The sequence below is a fragment of the Cyanistes caeruleus genome, chromosome 1, assembly GCF_971803275.1.
Source record: "Cyanistes caeruleus chromosome 1, bCyaCae1.hap1.1, whole genome shotgun sequence".
Lineage (NCBI taxonomy): Eukaryota > Metazoa > Chordata > Aves > Passeriformes > Paridae > Cyanistes > Cyanistes caeruleus.
Window position 1 is genome coordinate 35,314,535 of NC_141701.1, and position 24,067 is coordinate 35,338,601.

The following is a 24,067-nucleotide window of genomic DNA, read 5'->3' on the forward strand; positions in this document are numbered from 1 at the left end:
TTTTTATTTTATCTGCTTTTAATTTTATATAGTGGCAATAGAGCATAAAATACAAAACTTAAAACCAAAGTCAACTTTCACAAAGGTGTTTTAAAGGCACTTAAAAGACCTGAAGGATTGAATGACCAATCAGTAGCACTGATGGCAGAGCACTTTGGAAGGAAGTTATGTTGTGTACATATTAACACCATTTCAAGTACCACACCAGAAAACAAAGATCCTCTGTGTACAACCTACATTCCAGTTATAAGCAGCAAAGCTTCCTCATCTTCAGTAGCCTTGTCAGAGCCATTCAGCTGTCTTTATTAAAGAATTGCTGCTTTTGCGTTTTCCTAGGAAACAGAAGCTCCCAGAGAGGCAGTTGTACTTGTCCCAGAAGCCAGGATCAGCTTAGAGCACCAAAAATACCCAGGCTCAGCTTTTTCAGTGCTCATCCATGGTCAGAGCAAACCATGGCTTTGTTTCAGTGTGCACCTCAACAGCAGCTCCTGGTTCCTGAACAGCTCTTTTCACCCTGACTTGTACTTTCAGCTTGAGCCTTTCTACACCTGTGACTGGAGACATGAGCTCAGGTGGTTGGTACAGGTGTGACAGGAAATGGCTGCTGCATCAAGGCCCCAGAAGGGCTTATCCCATCTCTTCCCAGCAAACAGGGCCATGAGGGCTTGTGCAAGCCCCATCTGCCAGAAAGCCAGGGAGCCAAGTTGGGGAGGTGTCTGTGAGCACCGCCTAGAGCAGCAGAGATGAGCTGCTTTTGGCAACTTGCACCCCACAGTACTTTATACCTTTGTTTTCTTATCTACACCACTTTTTGCTAATTAACACATACTTTAATCTGCTGCTGTCTGACTATTTCAAATTCCCTTGACTACCTATTGACAGAGGCTCCCACAGCATGATTTTACTCTTTATAATGGCCACAGGACGATGCAAGCAGGTTTTACTCTCTTACCCTTGCAAGCTCAGGAGAAACAAACAAAAAGCCCTGCACAAAAATATACTACCATGTAAAATTTAGGTGACCTCTGCAGCAGGTTCAAGTTTTCACTTTGTTTTGGTAAGAAGCAGAGTGCCTCCAGTTTTTCTTTGGGCTAAAAATTTGCTACAGTTAAGTTTAAAAGAAAGACTTCAACATGAAGACTTCAGTATCAAATTACACATCGTAGTGCAAATTATAGGTAGAGCTCACATAAAACTGGTATTAACTTAAGGGTGTATCACCGTCATTAATAACATGTACACAAATGTTTAAGTTGGTCAGTTATGCACAAAAAATGTTGTATATATAACTTAGTGTTAAGAAACTAAACCCATCACATAAATCTGAGTGGAAAGCCAGGCTGGGATATAAAATTAATACCTGAGTATAATGGTCCAATTTATTCCCCCTGATAAATCACATACATACAAACATGTTTAGTGCCTCATTTCTACATTTCACATTAGGTCTTTCTGTGCTGTAAGAAAGAGACCGCTCAGTACTAGTGCTATTTGCAACATAAAATATTTTATACAAAGCAGCTTAACAGTCTTTTGCAGAATAATCTTTAACACTAAGATTTTTCAATTAAAGTCTTCATTTTTCCTGTAGACTTCAGCATGTGTGGTCCAAACTGGAAAGAAAACCAAAAACATGTTCAGATTGCTTTCAACAGAACCCTTGTTGAACTACTATCTACCAAGTAGTAAAAGCAGAACTTGGGCAGAAATAATTTCCTTTATCACCCTGCTTCTCTGCATGTGGATGTCACAAAGTGAAGGAAAACTTGGCGTTAGCAACAACTGAAATTGCTCAGAGGAAGGAGCCAAGCACCTGGCGGAGCAGGGCTGGAGGCAGTTTGGATTACCACAGTAAAATAAGGAGATGGACACAGTTAATGTTACACTGTGACAACCAACTTCTCTAGAACCGGTTAACAGTGCTTCTGGTCTTACTCTACCCTGCATTTCTGTACAAGTCCGTTTCAAAACTGTCATAGAAAGACACCATACAAGTCTGAGCTAGCAAAGTTAGATACTGGTAAGAAACTGATGGACAGGTTTTATTAGCCTATTATGGATCAACATTCTATCATTTAATGAAAACCTTAAATTTTCTTAGCTCCTGAAGATTTGATGATCCTTTACCTCAAAAGGGGGACTGAATTTCAAAACTAGAAAATAAGGAAAAAACCCTGTGTGAGTAAACATTGCCAACTCATGTTCTTAATGCATGAGAGATGCTGAGGAGATGTGATTAATTCTTGGGAAATATCTAGCCTTTTAGTTGAGAAGAACAGCTTGAACATTACAGAAATAAAACAGTAGAGGCCAAAAGGCAAGTCAGTCAACATTAATTAGTTGAAGTACTCAAAAGTCCTGAGATTTGTGGCGTGTGGAAATGTTATTTTCCTTAAAACTTAATTCAGAGCAGAGCCAGCTTTTGGACTTTTATGTGCATTTTTTTTGATTGCACAAATGAAGAAAAATCCCTCTTTACTCTTCCTCTCTGTTTCCATAGCACAAGGCTTCAAGGATTACTGACAAACAAAACTGATCTACACCAGGCTGTTTTTTAAGTGTACATTGATAGAGATTTGTATTTTGAATGTTCACTGCTTAAAAACCAACCATCTGAAATAAACTAGAAGCCATTAATAACTTGTGCCAGGAGGTGGACTTCAAATACAATTTCATTTTAACATTCTCACACTGTAAAGAAACTACTTTCATATACTCAGCATTTCCAATTATTAGAATAAACTCCCTATACCAATGAACCACGATCCAGCAGGAATTCTGAACAATTTGTTTTCCAAATTCCTAGGAATGTCTGACATGTTCCAGGATCTTGCTTCAAAGTTTCACCTGCATCAGCTGAATGGTTAAGGTTGGTAGTACCAGGCAAACTCAGCTCAGACTGGAATCGATGGGAGCCCTTAGCAATGGTTTTCTGAATATCAGATGCTTGTGGCAACAGAAAACATTTTTGTTTTAAAAAAATAACAAAACTGTAACGGGACTTTTTAAAGGTTAGGCCAAGACAGTGCACAAAGCTAAGATTGCCACTAAAAATATATGATTGTCAAAAGTCCTGGTACATCAGTAGTGCTTCACAGGGTTTTGGGGACAGAGATGCTGACTTGTGTAACATCTACATATGTTAGCAGAAAGACGTAAGTAGGTTTGCACAACTAGAATTTAGTCCAAGTATGTGTTCAGAATTACAGTACTCACCAGCACCTCAGTCTGTGTCTTTGTTTCAGCCTTTGGAATCACTTTTTCTGTTTCTTGGCTATCGTTTCGGTATCGATAAGCAAATTTCTTTTTGAGAGCTTCTGCTATTAATGATGCAGGATCTGCAGGCTGAGACACTTTAGATTTTGTACCTTCTAAGGGTCTAGAAAAGAAAATGGCATCAGCATCTGTCTCACCCTGAAACAGTTTTGAGTCACAGAAACAAATCACTAACGCTAATCTTGGTACATTGACATTTATTACCTTTTTACCGAGCGCAGTTTCACGCTGTTCATGTCTTTGAGGATTTCTAGCATGTTTGGTACTTCAGGCTTCTTTGGGCCATTTTCCACCACATTCTGGCCAGCGTTCATTTTTTTGTTTTTCCTCTCTTTAATGAGATCAATTGCAGACTTACTCTGACCCAGACCTGAGGGAGGGGGTGGAGGCAGAGGAGGAGGAGGTGGTGGCGGCGGTGGTGGCGGAACAGGGACAGCAGCTGGAGCAAGTGGACTTGACCCAACTAAAAATAAAACATGCATTACAAGTCAGTTTACTTTCCCCTTCACATGTCACAAATACTCAGGTGAGAAAATCACTGTAGTAACTTCAACTGTGTCGCCTCTGCCACCTTTAGATTGTCACGTAACTTCTTCATTCCTAAACCACCTAAGCAGACTCAGTTAAAAGCCACATGAAAATCCTTCTTGAAAAGTTAAACGCATCCTTTGAAATTCCAGTCCTAATTCCAGGTGCATTTGTGTCTTTACTACAGTGGGACCACACATCTTTTAGTTATTCTCTGCCGTAATGTTCCCGGTATTTCCCTTTCTTCTCAGAGGCTGCTACTGAACTAGAAGTCACAATCTGCCACAGGAGCAGCGATTCTTCCAACTTATCATCACAAATAAGGAATTACTGTACAAGATTTTTAAATGTAAATTTCAGAGCTCAAACAGTGCTTAAATTAAAGCTTATTCCAGCTGTCTGAGGTTGAGGACTTTTAGGCCAGTTACTTATCTGTCTCTACTCATAGAGAATCTCACAATAACCTTGATTTTGAGTTCCATGTATACTTTAGGTAAAAATAGTTATAATATATATGTTATAAATATATTCTCAGTAATAACCTGACAAATGAATGAAGAAACCTCTGTTTAATTGTACCTTTGAAAAACAAAGAGAAAAATCAGATCAAACCAGAGTTTTGAGGCTTGGAGTATAAAGTCTGTAAAGATATTGATAGGGATAAAACAGTAGAGTCTACTCCATGTACCCGAAGGCAAACACACAGCGTCATTACCATGTTCTACCAGAAGAGGGAGGTAAAGATGGTAAAATAAAATTTAATTTCCCTAATAAATACAGGTAAAGGGAAAAAAATCAAAATAAGTTTATAGTTATTTCACATGTCCCCACCCTCCACTAATTAAAATTCCAGTGATACCAGGTGATCCTTAAAACTATTTTACAGTTTTGAATATGAGCAGTTCAGGAAAAACAAAGTAACTGCTATCAGTTAACAGCTAAAGGAGCATCTGAAAAATCAGAATATGATTTTATACACAAACATAGGCAAAGCTGTACTTGTTAAGTGACCTTAGGAAAGAGTGACAACCAAATACTTGTCATCTGCAGCCGACAAGGGCCATCTCCTGCTAATCTTTGAAGACTTAAAACTGAAAGGAGTCAGAGGTGGTGGAAAGAGGAGAAAGAAATTCAGGAAAAGAATTATTCTGTTTGCTACCAGAAACAGTGCACCACTTTTGGTTCCATATGGACAATGTGTCTGGTCCCAGAGATGATTGCAGTAAACAATTAATTGCCTTTTCTGTTACTTGAGATGTATATTACATATTCCAAAAGCATAATTAGCATCTTGTATGAATACTTAATGATACCAGAGAGCCTATTTCCTTACTGAAGGGAAAGATTTCAGTGTCAGTAATTAAGTTACATTCTTTTAGTTTGGTTTAAGCCATCATGTTTATCATGAGCTTTGCTCTGAAAGCTGTTTAATACTTCTTTACTCATTCACAGATTCAGAACTCTGGCAGATTTACAGACAAACATGAAGACTTTAGGAATACTAAAAAATACAGAAAATCTGGTAAGTCACTTGTCTTCAAGACCTATTCTGTACCCCTTGGTTATTGTGCCAAACTAACCAAAATAATATGGAGAAGAAGTGCTTGGTGCTGCAGTAACTCACAAAAAAGAATTAGCACAATATTAATTACAAAAGGAACACATTCAGTAAGTAATTTTTGCTAAGCAAATTTAATACCTGTTGTCAAGTTCTGCTGTTCTTGCAAGGTTACAATTTTGGCTATTTGTGCTCTTAAAGAGGCCAGTTCATTTTCTAGGGCGCTGATCTTCTGTAGTGCTTCTTCGTTTGCCATCACCGCGCTCCTGGGCACTGGTTCCTCTCCTGACGGGCTTTGCAAGGACGTTTGTCTGTGTGGGGACTTCCTGGAAGGATGTGCTTCGCCTGGAAGAGGCTGGGGTGTTTTTGACCAAACTTCTGATCTGTAACAAAAATATCGTAACATATTTTAAAGGCTTTGAAATAGACAAAAACTAAACCAATGTTACCTACAGATCAGGGGTCCAAGCTGAAAAACTGACTTCACAATTGTCTACAAAAATCACTTCCATGAAGACCTTAAATAGTTTAAGGTAAATAAGAGCTGCACATCCTTTCTAATTTGCATCACGAGCTGTGCTCCTTCTCTTCCCCCAGACTGCGTTTTGTACAATCCTTGGTTTCCACAAAAAAAGGAATACATTTCCCCTTATCCTAATCTATTTCTCTGCCTCAAACCTATTGTGTATTTTATTTGAATTAAGATTATCTTCCCTTAAATGTTATTTTTCCCCATGGGCAGCAAATAGTCATTTGCAGTTGATTCCTTTGAAGAAAGAAGAGACTCTTAGTTCCCACAGGGTATTTTTTTGTAGTATTTGGATTTCTGAATTTTTAATTTTTTTTTAATTTTTCAATTTCAGCAGCACTAGGAAATATGGAATACATGGAACAGCTTAGTGATGCAGAGACTGGTGGTCAGTTGATGGGAAAGTGTCTCATACCTAGTTTTCTAACACAATATTTAGAACTAGAGAGAAGAAAATTTCATGAAGTTTTCAAGAGTCTGTGACCTTCCCTCTGCTTCTCACAAGAAAATGCAGCTATGTCACCTTCCCATAATACCCACCAAAGCTCAAGCCATGTTAAACTGAGGCATTACTGAGCATCTGCTCAAACAAGTCCAATAAGCCCTTATAAGGACACCATTTATCTCAAGAATCTGAGGAACCTAATTGAGTTAAAGATATCCCTGCTCATCGCAGGGGGCCTGGACTAGGTGGTTTTTAAAAGTTCCTTCCAATGCAAGCTATACTATGATTCTGTAAGTAGAATTGATAAGGATTGATGGATTGATAAGGATTGATGAACGAATTATCATAAACTTTAAAACACAAAATGTGGCCATATACTTAATACCTCAATTCTCCATAATGTCGATCCCCAAACTTCTCAGGAATGCCAGGATTCCATGATTTATTTAAAGAGGAGAGTGAGAACAGGGGCTCAGAAAAGCACTTTTTTGAAATGGGTAGAATGGTTCCAGGCTAACTCAGCCCAAGTGCCCCATCACTCTGGATTCGTGGATGAAGCTACTGTGGGTGCTCATCATGTTAGATCTGCAGTTGTGCTAGACCCAAAGCAAGAGCCAAGATTTAAGAACAAGCCCTGTGCTCTGACCACATCAAACCAGATTAGATACACATTTAAGTCTTCTATGACACTGACAAAAACCATCAGCACAGCTTGCAGAACTTGCAGAAATTTGATCAAGGAGAATTGAATATTATCATGGATAATGAAATTTAGGTGTTGTTACCTAGACAGGAATAGAGAGCAACTAACGCAGAGAACAGGATACCTCCTATAGCAGCCACCTCCCTGCTCTCCCCAGGTAAGGTCTAAGGACACAGTGGTCTCTTCACTCCTTAAAACCTGCCTTCCAGAAACTCTTTGAAGGAGGAGAATAGCTAAATAGCAAAAGGTATTTTCCACAGCAGTAAAAGAGTTTTAAGGAGATGTCTTGATTGGAATCTAACACTATGGGAAAATATTATGCCAGAGTTGTCACTACTGCTCTGACTAGGGGTAGAGGAAAAATAATTTGTCATTTAGTTTCCTCTATAAAACTGTATTCACAGGAAAAAAAACCTATGTCTGCAAGGCTGTTTACTAAATTTTACAGTGGATAAATATTTAACAGTAACACCTATGTGATCCTGTCGAAACAGAGAATTTCAAATGCCTGGAGAACACCTAATGCATACCAGCTCCACTACTAATACTGTGCACAGACATAATAAACAGTGCACACTGAAATACTCGTATTTGCTAAGTAATTCACTTCCCATGCTCCATCATAAGCTGTTTGCCTTAAGGTCACTATGTATCTGCAGGATTATTTTAGTCCCATCCCACATCCATCTGTCCCTGCTCCCCCCTTCCCATGCAGACATTTCAGCAAATATGCAGTCCTACATCTTCTGTAATAGGTTCTTTGAAGCACCAAGGAGCCATTCTCCCTGTTGTCTCCATTAAATGTAATAGCTTTACAAGTTCAATCCTTAAACAAAATACTTCTGCGCAAACAAAAGTAGTATCGGACAGTTAATTTCCTTTGTATTAAACAGACTTCAGGAATAGTGTTTCCCAAGCAAGTGCTGATTTCTGTGACTCCCCTCTGAGTTTGTGAAATTAATGTGGTGGTGCCAGAATGTTTGTTACACAAAGCTTCACTGTAGCAAGTCATGTTGGAGGGCATCTAGGTCATTACTAACCTATTTTATGCTTTCAAATTAAGAACAGTATCCTCCTGTAATCTCTGAAGCCAACAATCTGTGCCCTTCTCTGACAGATTAGTTTGTTTAGAAGAAAAACCTCCTCTGCACAACAAAACTGTACTTTTATTTCTGGACAGTCTGAGCAGCCACCTGAATAGAATGGAATAGAGAACTTCATCCCTTCAGCCAGACTGTTTCATGTAGTCACAGTGCTGTGTAGAACCCTTGGTCCAACACAGCAGTACCTATCCCATCATTCTGGACACAGGTGCTCACATGCTTCCCTGCCAGGTTTTGTTATGAAGATTAAAGGTGTGAAACACAAGCCACAAATTTTTCATGTACTTAGCAGACTGTGGAGCCTTAACCAGAAAGGTGAAAAACAACGTGCCAATTACTGGATTGCCAGAATGACCATTGCTGCTAATGAGGAAGCTGTACAGTTCACTGCCCCATGGTAATGACAATCTCAGGAGAACTGGAGAATCACTGCTAGCAATTGTGCCATAGCACAGCAGGCATTTTCATTGCTTGAAGCTATTGTGTGCACTTCTTTGAAATACATAAATAAAATCCAGAGTCTTCCTTGGAAAACGTAACCTTCCGTACGTTTTCCAACAAGTCTTGGTTTCGTAATCTTATTAGTCTAACCTCTACTACTTCTTTTCCAGGCCCCTATCTCTGTCCCTTCTCCCAGCATTCAAGTGCTCTCTGTAATTGTAATGCACAGTAGATTGTCACTGGAGAGAAGTGGTTTCTTCTTCTCAGTTTGGAAGTTCAGAGAGAAGATTTCAGAAATATACCTGAGCCTTGTAGAGACTTCACCTTCTTCTTCAGCAATCCATCCCACATCAGCAAAGGAGGCCACAGCATCTTCTCTGAGCTGAGCAGGACTGCTTCCTTCCGTGACATGAGACGTAAGCTAAATTTAAAAGGCAAGATTAAAGGTTTTAGAGTCAATACTCACAGCTCAAGTCACATTTATGTTACCCAGTACTTCTACCGAGGCTACATGTAACTATTAACATACACATGCACAAAACACATCTGTAGACTTGAAACACTTATTTCAGTCCTGTGCTCAGTCCAGAACCATTTCACTGACTTCAAACTATTCAATCCATTCTGCTGAACACTCTGCAGAAGTTCATGGCTAGCTACGTATACCATCACATGATGCTAATGAACACTAAAAATCCAATGCAAATTGTTACCTTGAAGACAAACAAACAATATTCTCACACAGTTTTCTATACTAACTCAAATACTATGTTTTAAAATTATATTAATGACCAGTAGTTAAAAAAAGACATTAAGGCTGCCAATTCTTCTTATGCATTTTGCTCTGATTTAGTATTATTTTTAAAGTGAAATTCTGCCAAAGTTTCCCCTTCCCTTCAACCTCCAAATTTCTGTACAGGAAGTATGTACATTGCACAGAGGGAAAAGCAAACAAGCAAAGCAATGCCAAAACCAGGCAAAAAGCCAATTCTACCAGCTCAGTAATCACAAAAACTTTGAGTGAGAGGTAGGATGCAATCATAACATTATATATTACGTGCCATTACAACATGCCAAACAAAGGGACCATTTTAGCATGGCCATTAACTTTACAGCTGTTTGAAGCCAAAGGTGAGCAAAGCTTCAGAGACTGGAACCTTTCTTCAATTTCCAGTTAAGTGACCTGAAGGTGATTTGAAAAATTGTTTGGACCATCAATGCTTGCTCCATAGTTGCAACTCAACAAAATGGTTTCAAACCTATTTTGAAATACTGGCTGCTTCCTCAGGTCAGATGAGGGCATGTGTTCAGAGTCACTGGACTCCTGAGTAGCCTGAGCCCCATATCTCAGCAGATAAAAGCTACTGAAACAACTTTCAGTAATTTGTTCTGCTCAGTCTTTCACCTTGAGTTCTGAATCTCCAATGCCCCAGCTTTTGCTTGTATTCCATAGAAACACAGAATGGTTGAGGTGGGAAAAGCCCTCTAAGATCACTGAGTCCAGCTGTTAACCCAACACTACCAACAAACCCACAGCCAAATCTGCATGAGTTGTTGCAGCTGCTCAAGTGCTGCCTGAGGCCAGCAATACTGACAAAGATGGTGGCAGTAGGTGCCAGTCTGTGAGGACAGTCTGCATCCAGCCCATTAGTACTTAGGTTAATTTTCAAGGCAACCCCACTCTGTAAAAGCAAACTACTATGAAATGTTAGCATTAATCTATTAGCATTAATGACTTTGTAGCAGATCTATCACAGTAGGACTGCAGCCTGGATGAGGTGGAACAGTTTCAGAACATCCACATGTATTTTAGTAGTAGCTTCTGATACAGAAGTGTCAGGAAGAGAAAAGTTGTGGGCTTAGGGCTGTTTTTTCCCCCAGGAGTTGTTGCAAACAGCCTTAGAAATTGAGATTAGTTGCCTCCACCTCACACTCTCACTTGTATGAGAGTCTTTATCACAGCTCCCAGGAGTGTGTATTGGCACCATCAGATCATTTGGAAACAACAGGGTTTTTTCCAGGTAGCATCAGCACAGATGGTAATATGTTTATCACATTAACAGTTGTGCCTAATACCATTACAGTCTGCCTCTCTTTAAAGCAGTCTAGAGAATACTATATTGCATACTAGGATTTTTCCTGCTTGAGGTTTCCTTGGCATTTTTCTTTCAAAAAATGAATAGAAATTTTCAAGACCACAGCATTTGTTTTAATGTTAACGGCAATTTAAAATAATCTGTAATACATTAGCCACTTCTTACAGGTGATACAGATTTTTCCGGCATCAATATTACCATCAAAAGATTGAAACCTTTTAAATAAAGGCACTACACATACTTGAATCAAAAATAATTTTCCAAATCAACAGTAAGGAATATATTTACCACTGCCAAAATTCCTGCATTATGAGATAAATAACTTCTAATCCAAGATTTAGTAGTAAGCCTTCTGTTATATTGTGATAAAAGTTTCTTCTTAATTTTAATTCATATTTATATGTAAACAGAATCTGCTTGTTACCCCATATACAGATGTTTCTTTTCTCCATCCCTAAAAACAACAAAGCCTTCCTCAGCAGTGGAATTTGAATTTCAAGTTAATGCAAGATTTTTACTTTAATTTAAAGATGAAAAGCCAATACCCATCTCTCAAAACCTTAATCTGCCTGTAAACACCTCTGTCACTACCCTATTCCTCCAGTCAATCCCAGCTGAAGAAAACCTGAACAACTGCTCTGCCAGCACCTAAAATAGAGAACAGGGAACAGAGGCCCAGTTCTACTGGATGACAGGAACCAAATGAATCAGTGCCGTGGCCTGCTTTTCTTTCTCTGGAAACCGTGAAGTTGCTTCCCCCACTTCTTCCTTCACAGGCTTTTTGCCTTAGCGTGCATGTATGCTGCACACACAGACACGCCTGAGGGCTGCAGACCCATCCCGGATTTCTGAAGACTACACACACTGTACTGCTCTGGCACCTCGGGTTGGAAGGGACACATAAAGAACCATCGAGTGTAACTCCCAAAGAAAGAAAGAGCCAGCCTCGCCAGTGTTTCCGCCCGGTTTCGAACCGGGGACCTTTCGCGTGTTAGGCGAACGTGATAACCACTACACTACGGAAACGCCGCTCGACAGTGAGCAGGGAAGGTTCCCTGCTCTTTTGTTTGCTCCAGGAACTGCAAAGCAGCAGAGATATTTTTAGACACTTGAGGACAGAATAAAAACTTCTTCTTTCAAAATACTAATACAGTTATGTGTTAAACATTTGGAAACACTTCAAGTAAGACAAATTTGCTGTGATTTTTCAAATTAGCCCAGTAAATTCAGATGTTTGTTACACGCACACCAATTTATTAGGAGACTTCCACTGAGTGATCACATATCCATCAGACAGGAGAAGCATGGGACTAAAACAGAGATGCTGTAGGATGTAGCTGAAGGATGCTATCTTGAGAGATACTACTCTAGGTTTGGTTGAATCTACCTAGGCTATACTGGTAAGTTTAATTTTATTTTCTCCTAAAGACTACATATAAATCTAAAAAATATGACACACAAAAGATCTATATGAACTGTTTTCATTTGTTCATGCTATATAGAGTACATAAGGTACATAAGCTTTGCCACCTCTTACTGAATATGTAAGCAGCATTTAGTATTTAGCAGTTAATTTAAATGTTGACTATGACAAGATACACAGTCAATAGACCTCAAAAATCAAAATGTTTGGCTACTATTATTTTTTCAGACTAGCTGAACAAAAACATGCTAGAAGGAAAGTATGAACATTACAGGGAGATTCTTTCAATGAGTCTCATACATTTATCATAAGGAAAACACGGACCTGTGGAAAGCCTGCTGCTCTGGGGTTAGAAACACTGATTACATACATGCACCCTCAGATGATGCAAGTAAGATTTGATCTGTTTTTTTAAATAGAGTGACTTACAGCAAGGTTCAGTTCATGGTCCTTTCATAACAGAGCTAAAGCTGGCAAGAAAGAAAGAGGAAGAGACAGCTATAGGAAAGCATCAGTTGCAACACCACGAAAACGATCGAGATCAGTACTGAACTTGACTACAGAATCTTAATGCTGAGATAAAGACATAAAAAACAGATGTTAGCATCATACTTAACATGTTCAGCAATTTTTATATTAAAATAGTTTAGAGTCTGCACAAACCATAAAAATTTTAATGTGTTTCAAGGCTCAAATTTTGAAATTCCTATTTCTAATTAAATCAACTCTCACAACTGTACTTCTGTTTTCAGGATCCTTTTCTTTCATCTCATGGAAGGTGAATGCTTATTTAGTGTACACACAAAGCTGAAAGAATGTCTCTTTAAGGGTACCAAGAGGCAAATATTATTTTTAACAGAATCACTATGAAAACATATTTATGTATTTATTTGCTTAAACACTAAAAATAATCAGGAACAGATTCCTCAGATATATCTTACCATTCCTTGCAAGAACATGAACCAAAAATGTCTTCTTTTATGTACCATACTAAGAAAAGTCAGTATTATACTATCTGCAAACAAGCATCATCCTCCCTTGTATGGCCTTTACAGTACAGAAAATCAGACACACAAAACTTCACTACCTTTTAAATCAGGCACAGGGAGCCTTCTTGCTGGCAAAACACCTACTAATTACATATTCAAAAGTTTAATCCAGCATGCAATTTGTTGTCCTTACCTGCACAAAACCCCACATCCCTTTATTTATTTTTTTTTCAGCAAGCCACTGAAAATGTGAGATGGTTGCCCCCAGCTTTCTCAGCATAATTTTTTAAGAGAGGCAAAATGTTAGCATGGCTTTTACTATCACACCAATAAGGCTTCTACGGTAATCTGAACTATCTGGTTTTGCTACTGTAATTTCAAGTCTAAATATTGTTCATACATTTAATTTATGATAAAGAAATTAATTTAAACATTGAAAAATTTAGCAGTGTGGAAAGTACTTTATCTTAGTGTGGCAGCTGATTCCTTCCATTCATCTTTACACTCCCCACCCTTGCTCAGCCCACGAAACATTCCTCTCTCTACTTGAATTTCAAACACTAAATTTCTCCAATTCTATATCCACCCCCTACCCCTAGCACCAGAGTTGAAGAGATTATGTGTAACAGCTTCCACTTTCCCATCTGTTCCTGAAAGACTCATTATAGAAATCATGGGTTTTCTCTTTCTTAAGCTTTTGCACTTGCTCTTTACCCTACCCTTTCACCTACACAGTGCTAGCCTTGTATTTTACACAAAAGCAAACAGGGTACTCATGTTATCTTGTTACCAATTTTTTTATTTCTGATAAAGTTGTTTATTTTCCCAAGTATTTTTAATACTGTTCATTTTTACATGCCTCTTAAGCCTAGCTTATAAGTACTGTTTATATAAATAAGTTTCATTTTTCTCTTTTACAATTTTTTTTTTCCAACTTATTTGGAAAAAATCTGAAACGGAAGCAGAGAGAACTTAAATAGGCTAATTCTCCTACATCTAGTTTATCATACTCTACTTTTACAAACCTTCTAGCCATGAGAAAATCCCTTTATCAGTCCAGCAAAACACAAATTCTAAGCTGTTGAGAACACCTACCTGAAAGTGAACTCTTGGACACTGTATAAGAGAGAGGTTAGTACCAATTTTTCTTACAATACTCCGAGATGAACCATAAGGCTTTCTTGACCAAAGCATCTGCGTGGGAAAAAATAAAGAAGCCGTTAAGAGAACTGATTTTTGTATCATCTTGTAATAGTTTTCCCTTATTCTTCCATACCATGCTTTTGCTAGATGTATTTAGTAATTCCTTTCATGCTAGAGTAGGATATAACATTTCCTATATAAACATGAATTCTGTCCCAGTGAACTCCTAACATCCTATCCCCAAATGGGCACAAATACATTGTACATCATCAGTACAGTACAGCTAGGGCTGCTTAAGGTCAACACAGCCTTTGTATTAAGTCTAAAGACATAACAAGACATCAGGTAATGCAGGAGACTTCAGGAGCTGAAAGTATCTTCATAAACACAATATTCGAAGTTTCAAGACAATAAAGAACGTAGATTCAGTCAGACACCTCTTTTTATAGGGTTTCAAGAAAAGCCACTCAATCATTAAAAATCCATAAAATCACATAATTATTCATTTCTTAAAACAACTTTTTTTTTTTTTTTTTAAATTTAGAGCTCTTCTAAAACAGGAATAGTATTTACTCTTCTTAATGGAAGTAAGTGTCAACTACAATAAATATGAAAATGTAACTGTGAAATTCAAGAGCAAAGGAAAGCAAAAAGGAGAAAATATATTGAACTTTTTGTAGGAAAGGAACTTTGTCCCCTGCCCAAAAAAAAATAGGTTCAACTAGACAAAACTGTCCATAGCAGCTCAACATACCAGGCTTCATTATAACTGTTTCTACTACAATTTACATTTCTACTATGGTGTTTCAACAGGGATTAAATTTGCTTCTTTTTGTTATATTTAGAATTTATGAAAGGAAGTAAAATGGGAGTTTAATCCTAGGAGAATACTACAAAACGAGCTGGAACAGAAGCAAACGCCCCAGAGAGAAGTAGGAAAGACTTCAGCACAGGCAAAGGCAACAAAATGGCAATGCAAACAAGAAAAAGAGTAATGAGAAGACTCTAATACAGGGTACACTGTTAGTGAACAATTAGAACACTGCATGGTAATTTTAAAAACTTGGCCAGTGTTTAATTATGGCTGTAAATAAGAATTTACTAGCCAGAGCTTAGTTTTTAAGAGATCACAGCTTCATGCAAACTTGACATCCTGGTAGAAGGTTGCCCAACAAAGAAAACAGGAAAAATCCAGGCTATTCTGGATTGGCAATGGCAATATTGCCTGTATGATAACTGTAGTGGTGCTGTGGGAGTGCATAACATATGGGTGGCTATTTTGATATACAAAGCAAAGATCACTACTCATAGATGTTGAAGTTTCTATTAAAAAGGAAAGTTTATGTTCCATGGTATTAATCCCAGGACATTTCACAAACTTCACACAAACATTTCGCCTATTTCTAATTTCTATTGTTCTTTCCACTGGCTTTACTAAAATGTAAAAATTTTGACAAAATAAATGTGCACTGCACATATGTTATGCTACATCCTCACAATAGAGGTGCAACTTTGCCATGAATCCACACAGATCTATTTTTTTTCCATTCTATAAAAAACACACTCTCTTGCTTAGTACACTGCTAAGCTGTACAAATTTTTCAATGCAGAGTAGTCTTTGATGCTGCATTTTGGTTGCCTCAACAAAGACCTCGGATTTGTGCCTATCACTTTACTGTTTGTTTATATGTCTGAACAAACAGCAGGTAGATCACTGGCTTTCAAAAACAAGTCACCAACAAATAGCACCACAGTAATAGTCTCATTATTCACAACTGATTCTGATTAAAGCAGAACTGTTGGCAAGAGACTCAAAGTGATGGGGCATTGGAACAAATAATGCCAGTCAAAGGAAGGTTTAATTAGTTGCAGAAGTACTTCCACAACAGCAAGAGAGTCTAGACTACATGCTCTATTGCCAACACAAATGTAATGCATTTTAAATGAGCAGCAAAACTTGTTTAGATATTGCTCAGACCACAGACAAGTTTCTGACTACCACTCAAAAATATCTAGTTTCCAAATGCCCTTGGGGCTCTTCAGCAACAATGGCTTGGTGCACCAAAACACTGAGTGACTCAGTTTTGGTAATACACGATATGCCAGGACATTATTTTCAGAAAACTGCATGCAAACTGTGCCACAAGGGATGCAAGTAAAGTCAGTTCCCTGCTCAGCTGAGCTGAGGTCTCAGCACTGCTCTAACCAAGTTCACACAACTTCTTGTTGACTTGAAGCACTAGCTGAGCAAGTCTACAAAATGCTACTTAGTCATACACCCCTATTGCATCAGTGTTCCGCTGTTGTCCAGAACAGCTGAGATTTGTAACGTAACTGTGTTATCTCAAGCTTGATGTAAATAGAGGATGGGAAGAAACAGATTAAAAAACTGTTCCTCTCCCTATTTAGACTGAAAATGCTGAATTACCAGTGTCATAATGCAACATATTCTTAAACTTTGAGTTTTCAGTTACACAGAATCTCAGATCAAAATTCAAATAAAATCCTAAAATACAGATCCTTGTAAATTTTAATTTACACTGTATAAACCATTTCCTCTCCATAGAGTCCCAAGACTGATTAAAGGTTCTACCATAATAATACTGACTAAATACTGCACATAGCTGTTAAGGATTTCCCCATTTTTAAAACATTAAAAAATTTCAAAAACTTACAGGGATTACTGCACTGAGGTCAATATTTGAACTTAAAATAGCTTCCTAAAGGTACCAGTAACAGAGCAGTTGATCTGTGGCAGCTCTCTGTCTCTCTCTGCTAAGCACTCAAAGAAAACCTTCTACATAGTATCCCCCAAGAGGAGAACTAGGCAGGACTATTCCTCTGCTTACCCAGAAAAGAACACAGCTGTACTGATCTTATGTACTGTTACACCTCCAGAAGAGGTAACTATAACACAGAAGTGGCAAATGTAGCACATTTAAAATCATGTCAGTTTCATGGGGCTTTTTGTATCTCCAAGGTAAGAACAAGAAATAAGATTATTTTTTTATCACTGTTAAAAAATAAGATGAAATTCTCCTTCAGCTTCAAAACACACACGAAGTCCAACATGAAAAACAGTGTTTATAAAGTAAACAGTTTATTAGAACCAGAAACAACTGCATAGTACTTTTAACACATTTATTACTCAATATTTCAGTGGCCAAGTCATAAACCTGATGACTTTTCAGCAATGCAGAATCATCCCAGTATCGAGTATACCTCAAGTGTTCTTCCAGATAAGCACAAACTAAAAAACACAAAGTGCTTTCTAGACCTTATTTTCTGAAAACATAAAGGAAGTTTGAAACACTTACTGAATCCATGTTCAATCCAATTTGTTCAAAAGCCATTCTAATTAAGCGCTTCAGCCAGCAAATCATCTGGACTGGAAAAGGCCTTTCCGAACTTGGATTTAAGCCTTCCAAACCTACAAGGCTGCCAAGGTTCCATAGTAGTTCTGAAATGAGACACATAAGAGGTTTAGATGCATGTTGTGGAACATGTACAGAAGTGCTATATTCCTGAACAAGCACGCTTTAGATACAAGACAGATGACACCAAATCCTCATCCTGCAAAGCAAAGGTGTTCAAAAGGCATCTACTTAAAAGTCTTAGGTAACAAAGACTTTTTAGTACTGTCTTTTTTATATAGAATCATAGGATTGTTTGAGTTGGAAGGGAGCTTAAAAGTCATCCAGTTCCAACCCTCTTGCCACATGCAGGAACACATTGCACTAGATCAGGTGGCACAGGGCCCATCCAGCCTGGCCACGAAAATTACAGGAATGGGGTATCCACAATTTTTTTGGGAACCTGTTTCAGTGCATCAGCACCCTCATGGTGGTACATATCTAATCCAAACCTATCCTCTCTAAGCTTAAAGCAATTGCCCTTTGTTCTATCACAACATGCCCTTGTAAAAAGTTCCTCTCCAGCTCTCTTGTAGACCCCTCCAGGTACTAGAAAGAAATCCAAGCCATTGTAAAGTTAACAATTAAGAAGTTGGGGAAATGATTGCTCACTTGAGCTTGGACAGATGATGGCATTGAACAACTCTAAGTGAGCATCAAGCCCTATGGAATGCCTGCAGATGGGGATTAGCGCTGAGATTGAAGTGTCATACTCATATCTAAAACTCATTTCTATGCAGGAACAGACTGCAGAAAGCCGATCACCTCTCTTGATTCACATTCTCTGACAGCTTTGTTGTTCCTTCCTTTTTCCTACAACTAAGAAGGAAACATGAAAAAATGACTAATGCAGGAAAATGACAGGAAATACTGTAGATGTAAGATGTGAAAATATTCAAGCAGTTTATAAAAATTAGGCAGATTTCAAATTCTGTCAATTTATATATACTTCCATTCACTTGATTTAAGATGGCATTATTTATCCTCTAGTGAAAATAGTGTACTTTTTCTTTAACTGTGTTCTACACCAGTCATAACCTGGATGCCACTGAGAAGTGTATGCCACCAAAACCAGGAACGGAAGCCACAGATTTAGGTTTACCTTTGTTTTGTGTATCAGGCTGGACACAACACTCTGTGATCCACCCTGAGCAATGTATTTGTAGTATGAAACAACAGTTTTGCTGAAGCCACTCTATATACAGACAGGGATGACTAAAGCAGTGTAGCAGTAAGGAACTGGTACTTGGGAAGTTTGAAAGTCAGGAGATGGAAAAGCTCTGCTGTCTGGAAGTGCCCACAGGCCCTATAGTTAAACCATCATTGTTTCCATTACAAATTTTTTTCAACGGTTTACAGTTCCTTAGTAATAACTTAACTTCTTGTGGAAACTTGGCAGAAACAGTACAACCATACAGTTATCTTTTTTTAGACAGACTTACAAAACAGCTAATATTAGTTTCTCATCATCACAGGATTTTCTTTTGTTTGTGACTAAGGTCGGAAGAAACTATTAATCTACACCAGGAGATTAAAATGAAAACTGCAACTGTTATAAGAAAAACAATAAGGAAGAATAATGACCTAGCTACCAAGGAGCCATGAATACACGCTACAGTCATCTACTTATCTATTATTCCTTTAGGCATCTGCTATTCTTCCCTTACACAGCCTACTAGATGGATCTTGGATCTCACTGCACCTGCTGCGTTCTTAAAACAGGAAGAACACAATGCCCCACATTGGATTTGACATAGTATCTGGCATTTTAGCATGCAGTGACATAAAACAGAGAGGAATGCTCCTTTAAAAGAGGAAACCTGTTCCAAAGGTGTGATTACATGTGATATACTCCACCTCATTCCAAAGTCCAGACTTGTTCAACAAGCAGCATGGAAATCAAAGGAAGAAAAACGAAAGCTGTGTCAAACAAATTCAAACGAAAAAGTGAAAGGTAGAGAGAGCATTGCTGAGCAACTGCAAAGACAGGGCTGACTAAGGAAGGCAGGTGATGGGACTAAAAGAAATTACTGTATTCTGATACATTGGTCTTTCAGCCAACTCATACATTTAAAAGAAGTCAGAGTCAAGTTTTCTTTCAGGCAAAGAAGAAAATGTATGATTTTGTTTCTGATCAAATGAGATGCCCAAGTTTAACAACAGAAATAATTTAGACAGAAGTGAAAAGGGAGTGTTAGAACTTCCTCCAAAGAAATCAGAGCAAGTCTAGAAAGTTTTCATGGGTTTAAGAAACTTAAAGACAAACAGGTAAAAGAACAACACAAAACCTGACAAGATAACCAATTAAAAGCACAAAACCAGATGTAGAAAAAAAGTAGCACAACATCAGGATGACAGCATAGTATAAATGCGAAGTAGTAAACTAAAAAGGCAAGCTACAAAATGGGTTCCATCTTACAGGCATAAAGAAATCCTACACATACTAGCAGCAAGAGACAAGAGAGATAACCATGATGTAACAGGAAAGAAAGCAGCGAGTGATATGGATAGTCAGTATGTATTCAGTGTTATCACCTGACAATGGCAGATAAGAGAGACAGGTGTTAGCATGGATAACATACAATGCTGACAAGTTCTAATCATCCAGGACAACAATATCTAGTGAATTTCACCTTGCAAAGTTCAAAAACTTGTCAAAGAAATTTTTGAAAGATTGATAATTTCATAAACTTGTTCAATGGGATTCCAAAAGCCCAGGAATAAAAGAAGGAGCCTGATGACACAAAGCATTGGAAATAGTCCAAAGCACTTATCCTTTCCTAAAATATTAAGGTGACCCTTTATAATTCCAGGTTCTAAGACTTTGATGACTGAACACAAAAGAGCATTCATTCAACAAAACAACTACTTCAGTAAAATGAATATTTATAGTTCACTTTGTAAGTCATTGTTTCCCCTGTAGCCTAAATACTTAAAGCACCTGAGACTGGGGTCATCAATGCCTTGCTCTTGTCAATGATCTGTCAGTCTGTTTTTGCAGAAGAAAGTGACTTAAATCAGTCTGTAAAAATGCAGAGTACCACCCAGTTCCTGGATTAGCTTCCTTAGTTTGTGGCATTAAGAAAAAACACCATGTTTGAACGACCTCCAGCTAATCTATTATCTAAAAGAAAATTGCTTCTGAGTATATCAGATAGATATTTTTATATTATTATGAGTTTATAGAATTATCTCCAGGCAACTTTCATACTTATTTTTTTCAGACTATGTTGCACTATACCTTTTTTCACAAAACTCAGCTATTTCACAATTAGTTTGTGTGCCAAGAACAGACAGGGTTCATTCCAAAAGAAACTGCTGGACAGTGGGAATGAAAGCATTAGCAAATTCTTCTCTCATGTTCTGTATACATGCCATTTTCAGAAGCAGGAGTTAAAATGTTTATTGCTTTTAGTAAACAGAATAATACCGTTTTTAAAACATTGACCTTTGTAGTATTTATCCTCTGTCTTCTCGGTGCTACCTACAGCAAAAATAGTTTAATTTAAAAAAAATTCCATAACTCAATTACTACAATGAAGAGCCCTGAGTGATAGTAATGTTGCCATAAAACAATGATCCTTCTGCTCTGCGTCTGCAAAACTATTACATGGTCATAGACAAGATTACCAAGATGTTCAAAGAGCAGTAACACAAAGAATTACATTTCACTGCATAAAGCATGAAGGGGTTGGAATTTCATGGGTTCATTTCAACGAAACCCAGAAATTAGCAATGCTGAAGAACTTTCTTACAGATACGGAAATATGGAGGAATTCCTTGGTTTAGAAATGAGATCTAAATTTCCAAGCCCCCTGGAGCTTGTTTGCCTCTACTTTTTCTAACCACTTTTGCAGGCTCTGTTCAATACTCTCATATCAAATATCAAGTCTACAAAGCTGAGATAATACCATTTATAAATTATAAAAAGTTCATTAAATAAATATAAACGCCCTGGAGTCTGTATACATAAGGTATAATATGCAGTAAATATGAACACAAGCCCTTTGCCATGCTTTCTAGTGAGTCCTACACACAAAAGATTAAAGGAAAGAGAAATCAAATGCAACTGCTTTCAAATTGAAATTCTTCTATGAGATTTTGCAATGTTGTATTTGTCAAAGTCCCTTTCAGAAAATGAGTTCTTGCTCTTTAAAAGAAATATGCTATTCATATTTTTTTACTGAAGGTTTCTCTCATCCACTTAAGATCCATACAAACATAAAAGAGAATGACTTAATGGAATTGATGGAGCAGATTAGCCTTAACAAAGAATAAACAAAGGCATGAAATCTGAAAAATGAAAGGTGTAGCCTCTAAACTGAAAAGGCATAACATTAAGAAGTATAAAATTTTCAAAGAAGCATGGGTTCAAAGGAATACCAGCCACATAAAAAAATCAAATGCAAAAAGACCAAGCTCCTCCTTGTTTTAGCAAGAACTAGGGCAAGCATATCTCCTCAGTCTTTAAGACTGCCACATGACCCAAGTTAATCTAATAAAATTACATCTATAAGGAAACATTATTAAAAAAGTAATAAAGGAAGATAAAGCCAAAAAAACATTATCACAACAGCCAAATGGGTAGGATGAATCTTCGGATAAAGGACCAGACTCTGTCCAAAACTGACACAAATCAGCTATAAGCAAAATAAAGATGCATTTGGCAGAGGTCATATAGCAGAAACAGAAGTCTGTTTCTTGGTGTGGAAGCTACAAATAATGAAGCACCCTAGTACTAACAGAAACACCTGTTTGGAAAGATATGAAGAGAGAGATAAAACTCAGTGAATACTACAGGGACAATCTAAGCTAGTATTGGTATGAAATTTAAAGGAGGAGTTGAAAATCATACATATTTGAAACAGAAGTCGCCAAAGTTTTCTTAGAAATATAGTCCAATCATATTTACCTATTTACATATTTATAGGTGCAAAACCCTATTAATCAGATTTTATTCATGCTATCCTATCTGGACAACTAAGGTCAGATTAAAAAAAAATAAATCCATGTTTCAGCATTAGTTTAACCAAAAGCCTTTGCTCAGCAATGATCATACCTGCACAGTGCACTATAACACCACTGAGAAGAAAGTGAAACCCTTCAACACCTATAGACCATAAGGTCTATATTATATGATAGAGACAACCAAACAACTACACTTCCCTGCCAAACAGAGAGACTTCCCCACCAGCTGCTGTGAATGTCAATCTTTCTGCTACAGCTTTGAGAGACAACAGCACGTAAGTCTTATAAACAAAAAGGTCTGTTTGTCTGAAAAAGCATTTAAAATGTCCAATTTCCACCTCCAGTTATCTGTGTATGCCGAGTTCCTACACACAGCAATCATATTTTAGCTAGTGATCCCTGCAAAGCACATTATTTGCATTAAGCAACAAGTAACCAAAACTTTTAGACCTAATATGCAGATAACTCAGCTGCCTCGTTTTTATTACCTAGGTAAAAGCCCGTGGGCATCAGAAGACATAATTCCTATTCACTTGATTTTTTAAGTCTTGCCTTCACAAGAGCTGCAGAGCACTCTAAGGACAGCATGTTAATATTAATGAAGCACTGCTGACGCTGTCAGACAGAGATCAATGCACTACGATTGATTTCAGCATTCTACTCACCCTCAATATTTGGAATTTCAACAGCTCGTTACACAAAATGAAAACACGCACCCAAAAAGTTACTTATTTACGATCACTACAGAAGATCCTGAGCACGGCAGCAGTATCACTAAAGGTGCACAAAGCAAGCAGCTTAAGTTTACAGAAAAGAGAAATAAAACCACCATACCCCTTAAGGCTCGTTTTTTCTCTTATACGCCAACTCTCTATTTTAAAGCCTCCTTAAAAGACTTCCTTCAAACTCCTCCGTATTATCGCCACATCATCTTTTATTTACATTATTTCCCGTGACCTGTCACCTTCTCATCACTGCAGTTCTCCTGCACGAACAAAAGCTTCGGTCCAGCACTCCGAGGCGCTTCCACGGTCCTGCTCGGCACCTGCCCTGCCCGGGACAGGCCCGAAAAAGGGGACGGCCCTGCCCGGGGAGAGCAGGGCCGCCCCGAGCGGCCTGTACGTGGTTTCAGGCAAGTTTCCCCTTCCGCACCGTCCCTCGGCCGGGATCGGCCACGCCAAGAGGGGCTGCCCAGGGGGAAGGGGCTGCCTAGGAGGAAAGGGAGAACCACGGGCCGCCGCCGCCCCCACCCCCGCCTTGCCTCACCCGCCGCCGCGGCCACCGCGCTGCCTCACCCGCTGCTCGCGCGGCCACTCGCGACCCTTCCGCGGCAGCCAATCCGCGGCCGGCTCGGCACCGTCCCGGCCAATCGTAGGCCCGGCGGCGGGCGCGGGAGGCGGGACGTGGCGCGCGTTGTGGGCGTGAGGCACTACCCGGCAGGCGCCGAGCCGG

The 24,067-nt window shown here is 38.4% G+C and overlaps 1 protein-coding gene and 1 non-coding gene across 10 annotated transcripts; both read right to left on the reverse strand.

Annotated features, from left to right (window-relative positions):
* Window positions 1-24,051, reverse strand: MTFR1 (mitochondrial fission regulator 1). Of its 9 annotated transcripts, none has more exons than XM_086886732.1 (9): window positions 23,580-23,903; window positions 18,413-18,466; window positions 17,552-17,694; window positions 14,187-14,285; window positions 8,886-9,004; window positions 5,504-5,745; window positions 3,481-3,739; window positions 3,217-3,379; window positions 1-1,613 (listed from the first exon to the last, which is right to left on the reverse strand). In XM_086886732.1, the coding sequence occupies exons 3-9, from the start codon at window positions 17,615-17,617 to the stop codon at window positions 1,554-1,556; spliced, it is 1,008 nt and encodes a 335-aa protein (XP_086742858.1). In that variant the 5' UTR covers window positions 17,618-17,694; window positions 18,413-18,466; window positions 23,580-23,903; the 3' UTR covers window positions 1-1,553. The 9 variants fall into 9 exon arrangements, with proteins under 9 accessions (XP_086742858.1, XP_086742813.1, XP_086742804.1 ...); XM_086886687.1 differs by having other exon boundaries at window positions 18,260-18,466; XM_086886678.1 differs by having other exon boundaries at window positions 18,260-18,466; window positions 23,450-23,850.
* Window positions 11,633-11,705, reverse strand: TRNAV-AAC (transfer RNA valine (anticodon AAC)). Its single transcript has one exon. It is a non-coding gene; the product is annotated as a tRNA-Val (tRNA).
* Window positions 24,052-24,067: the final 16 nt, after the last annotated feature.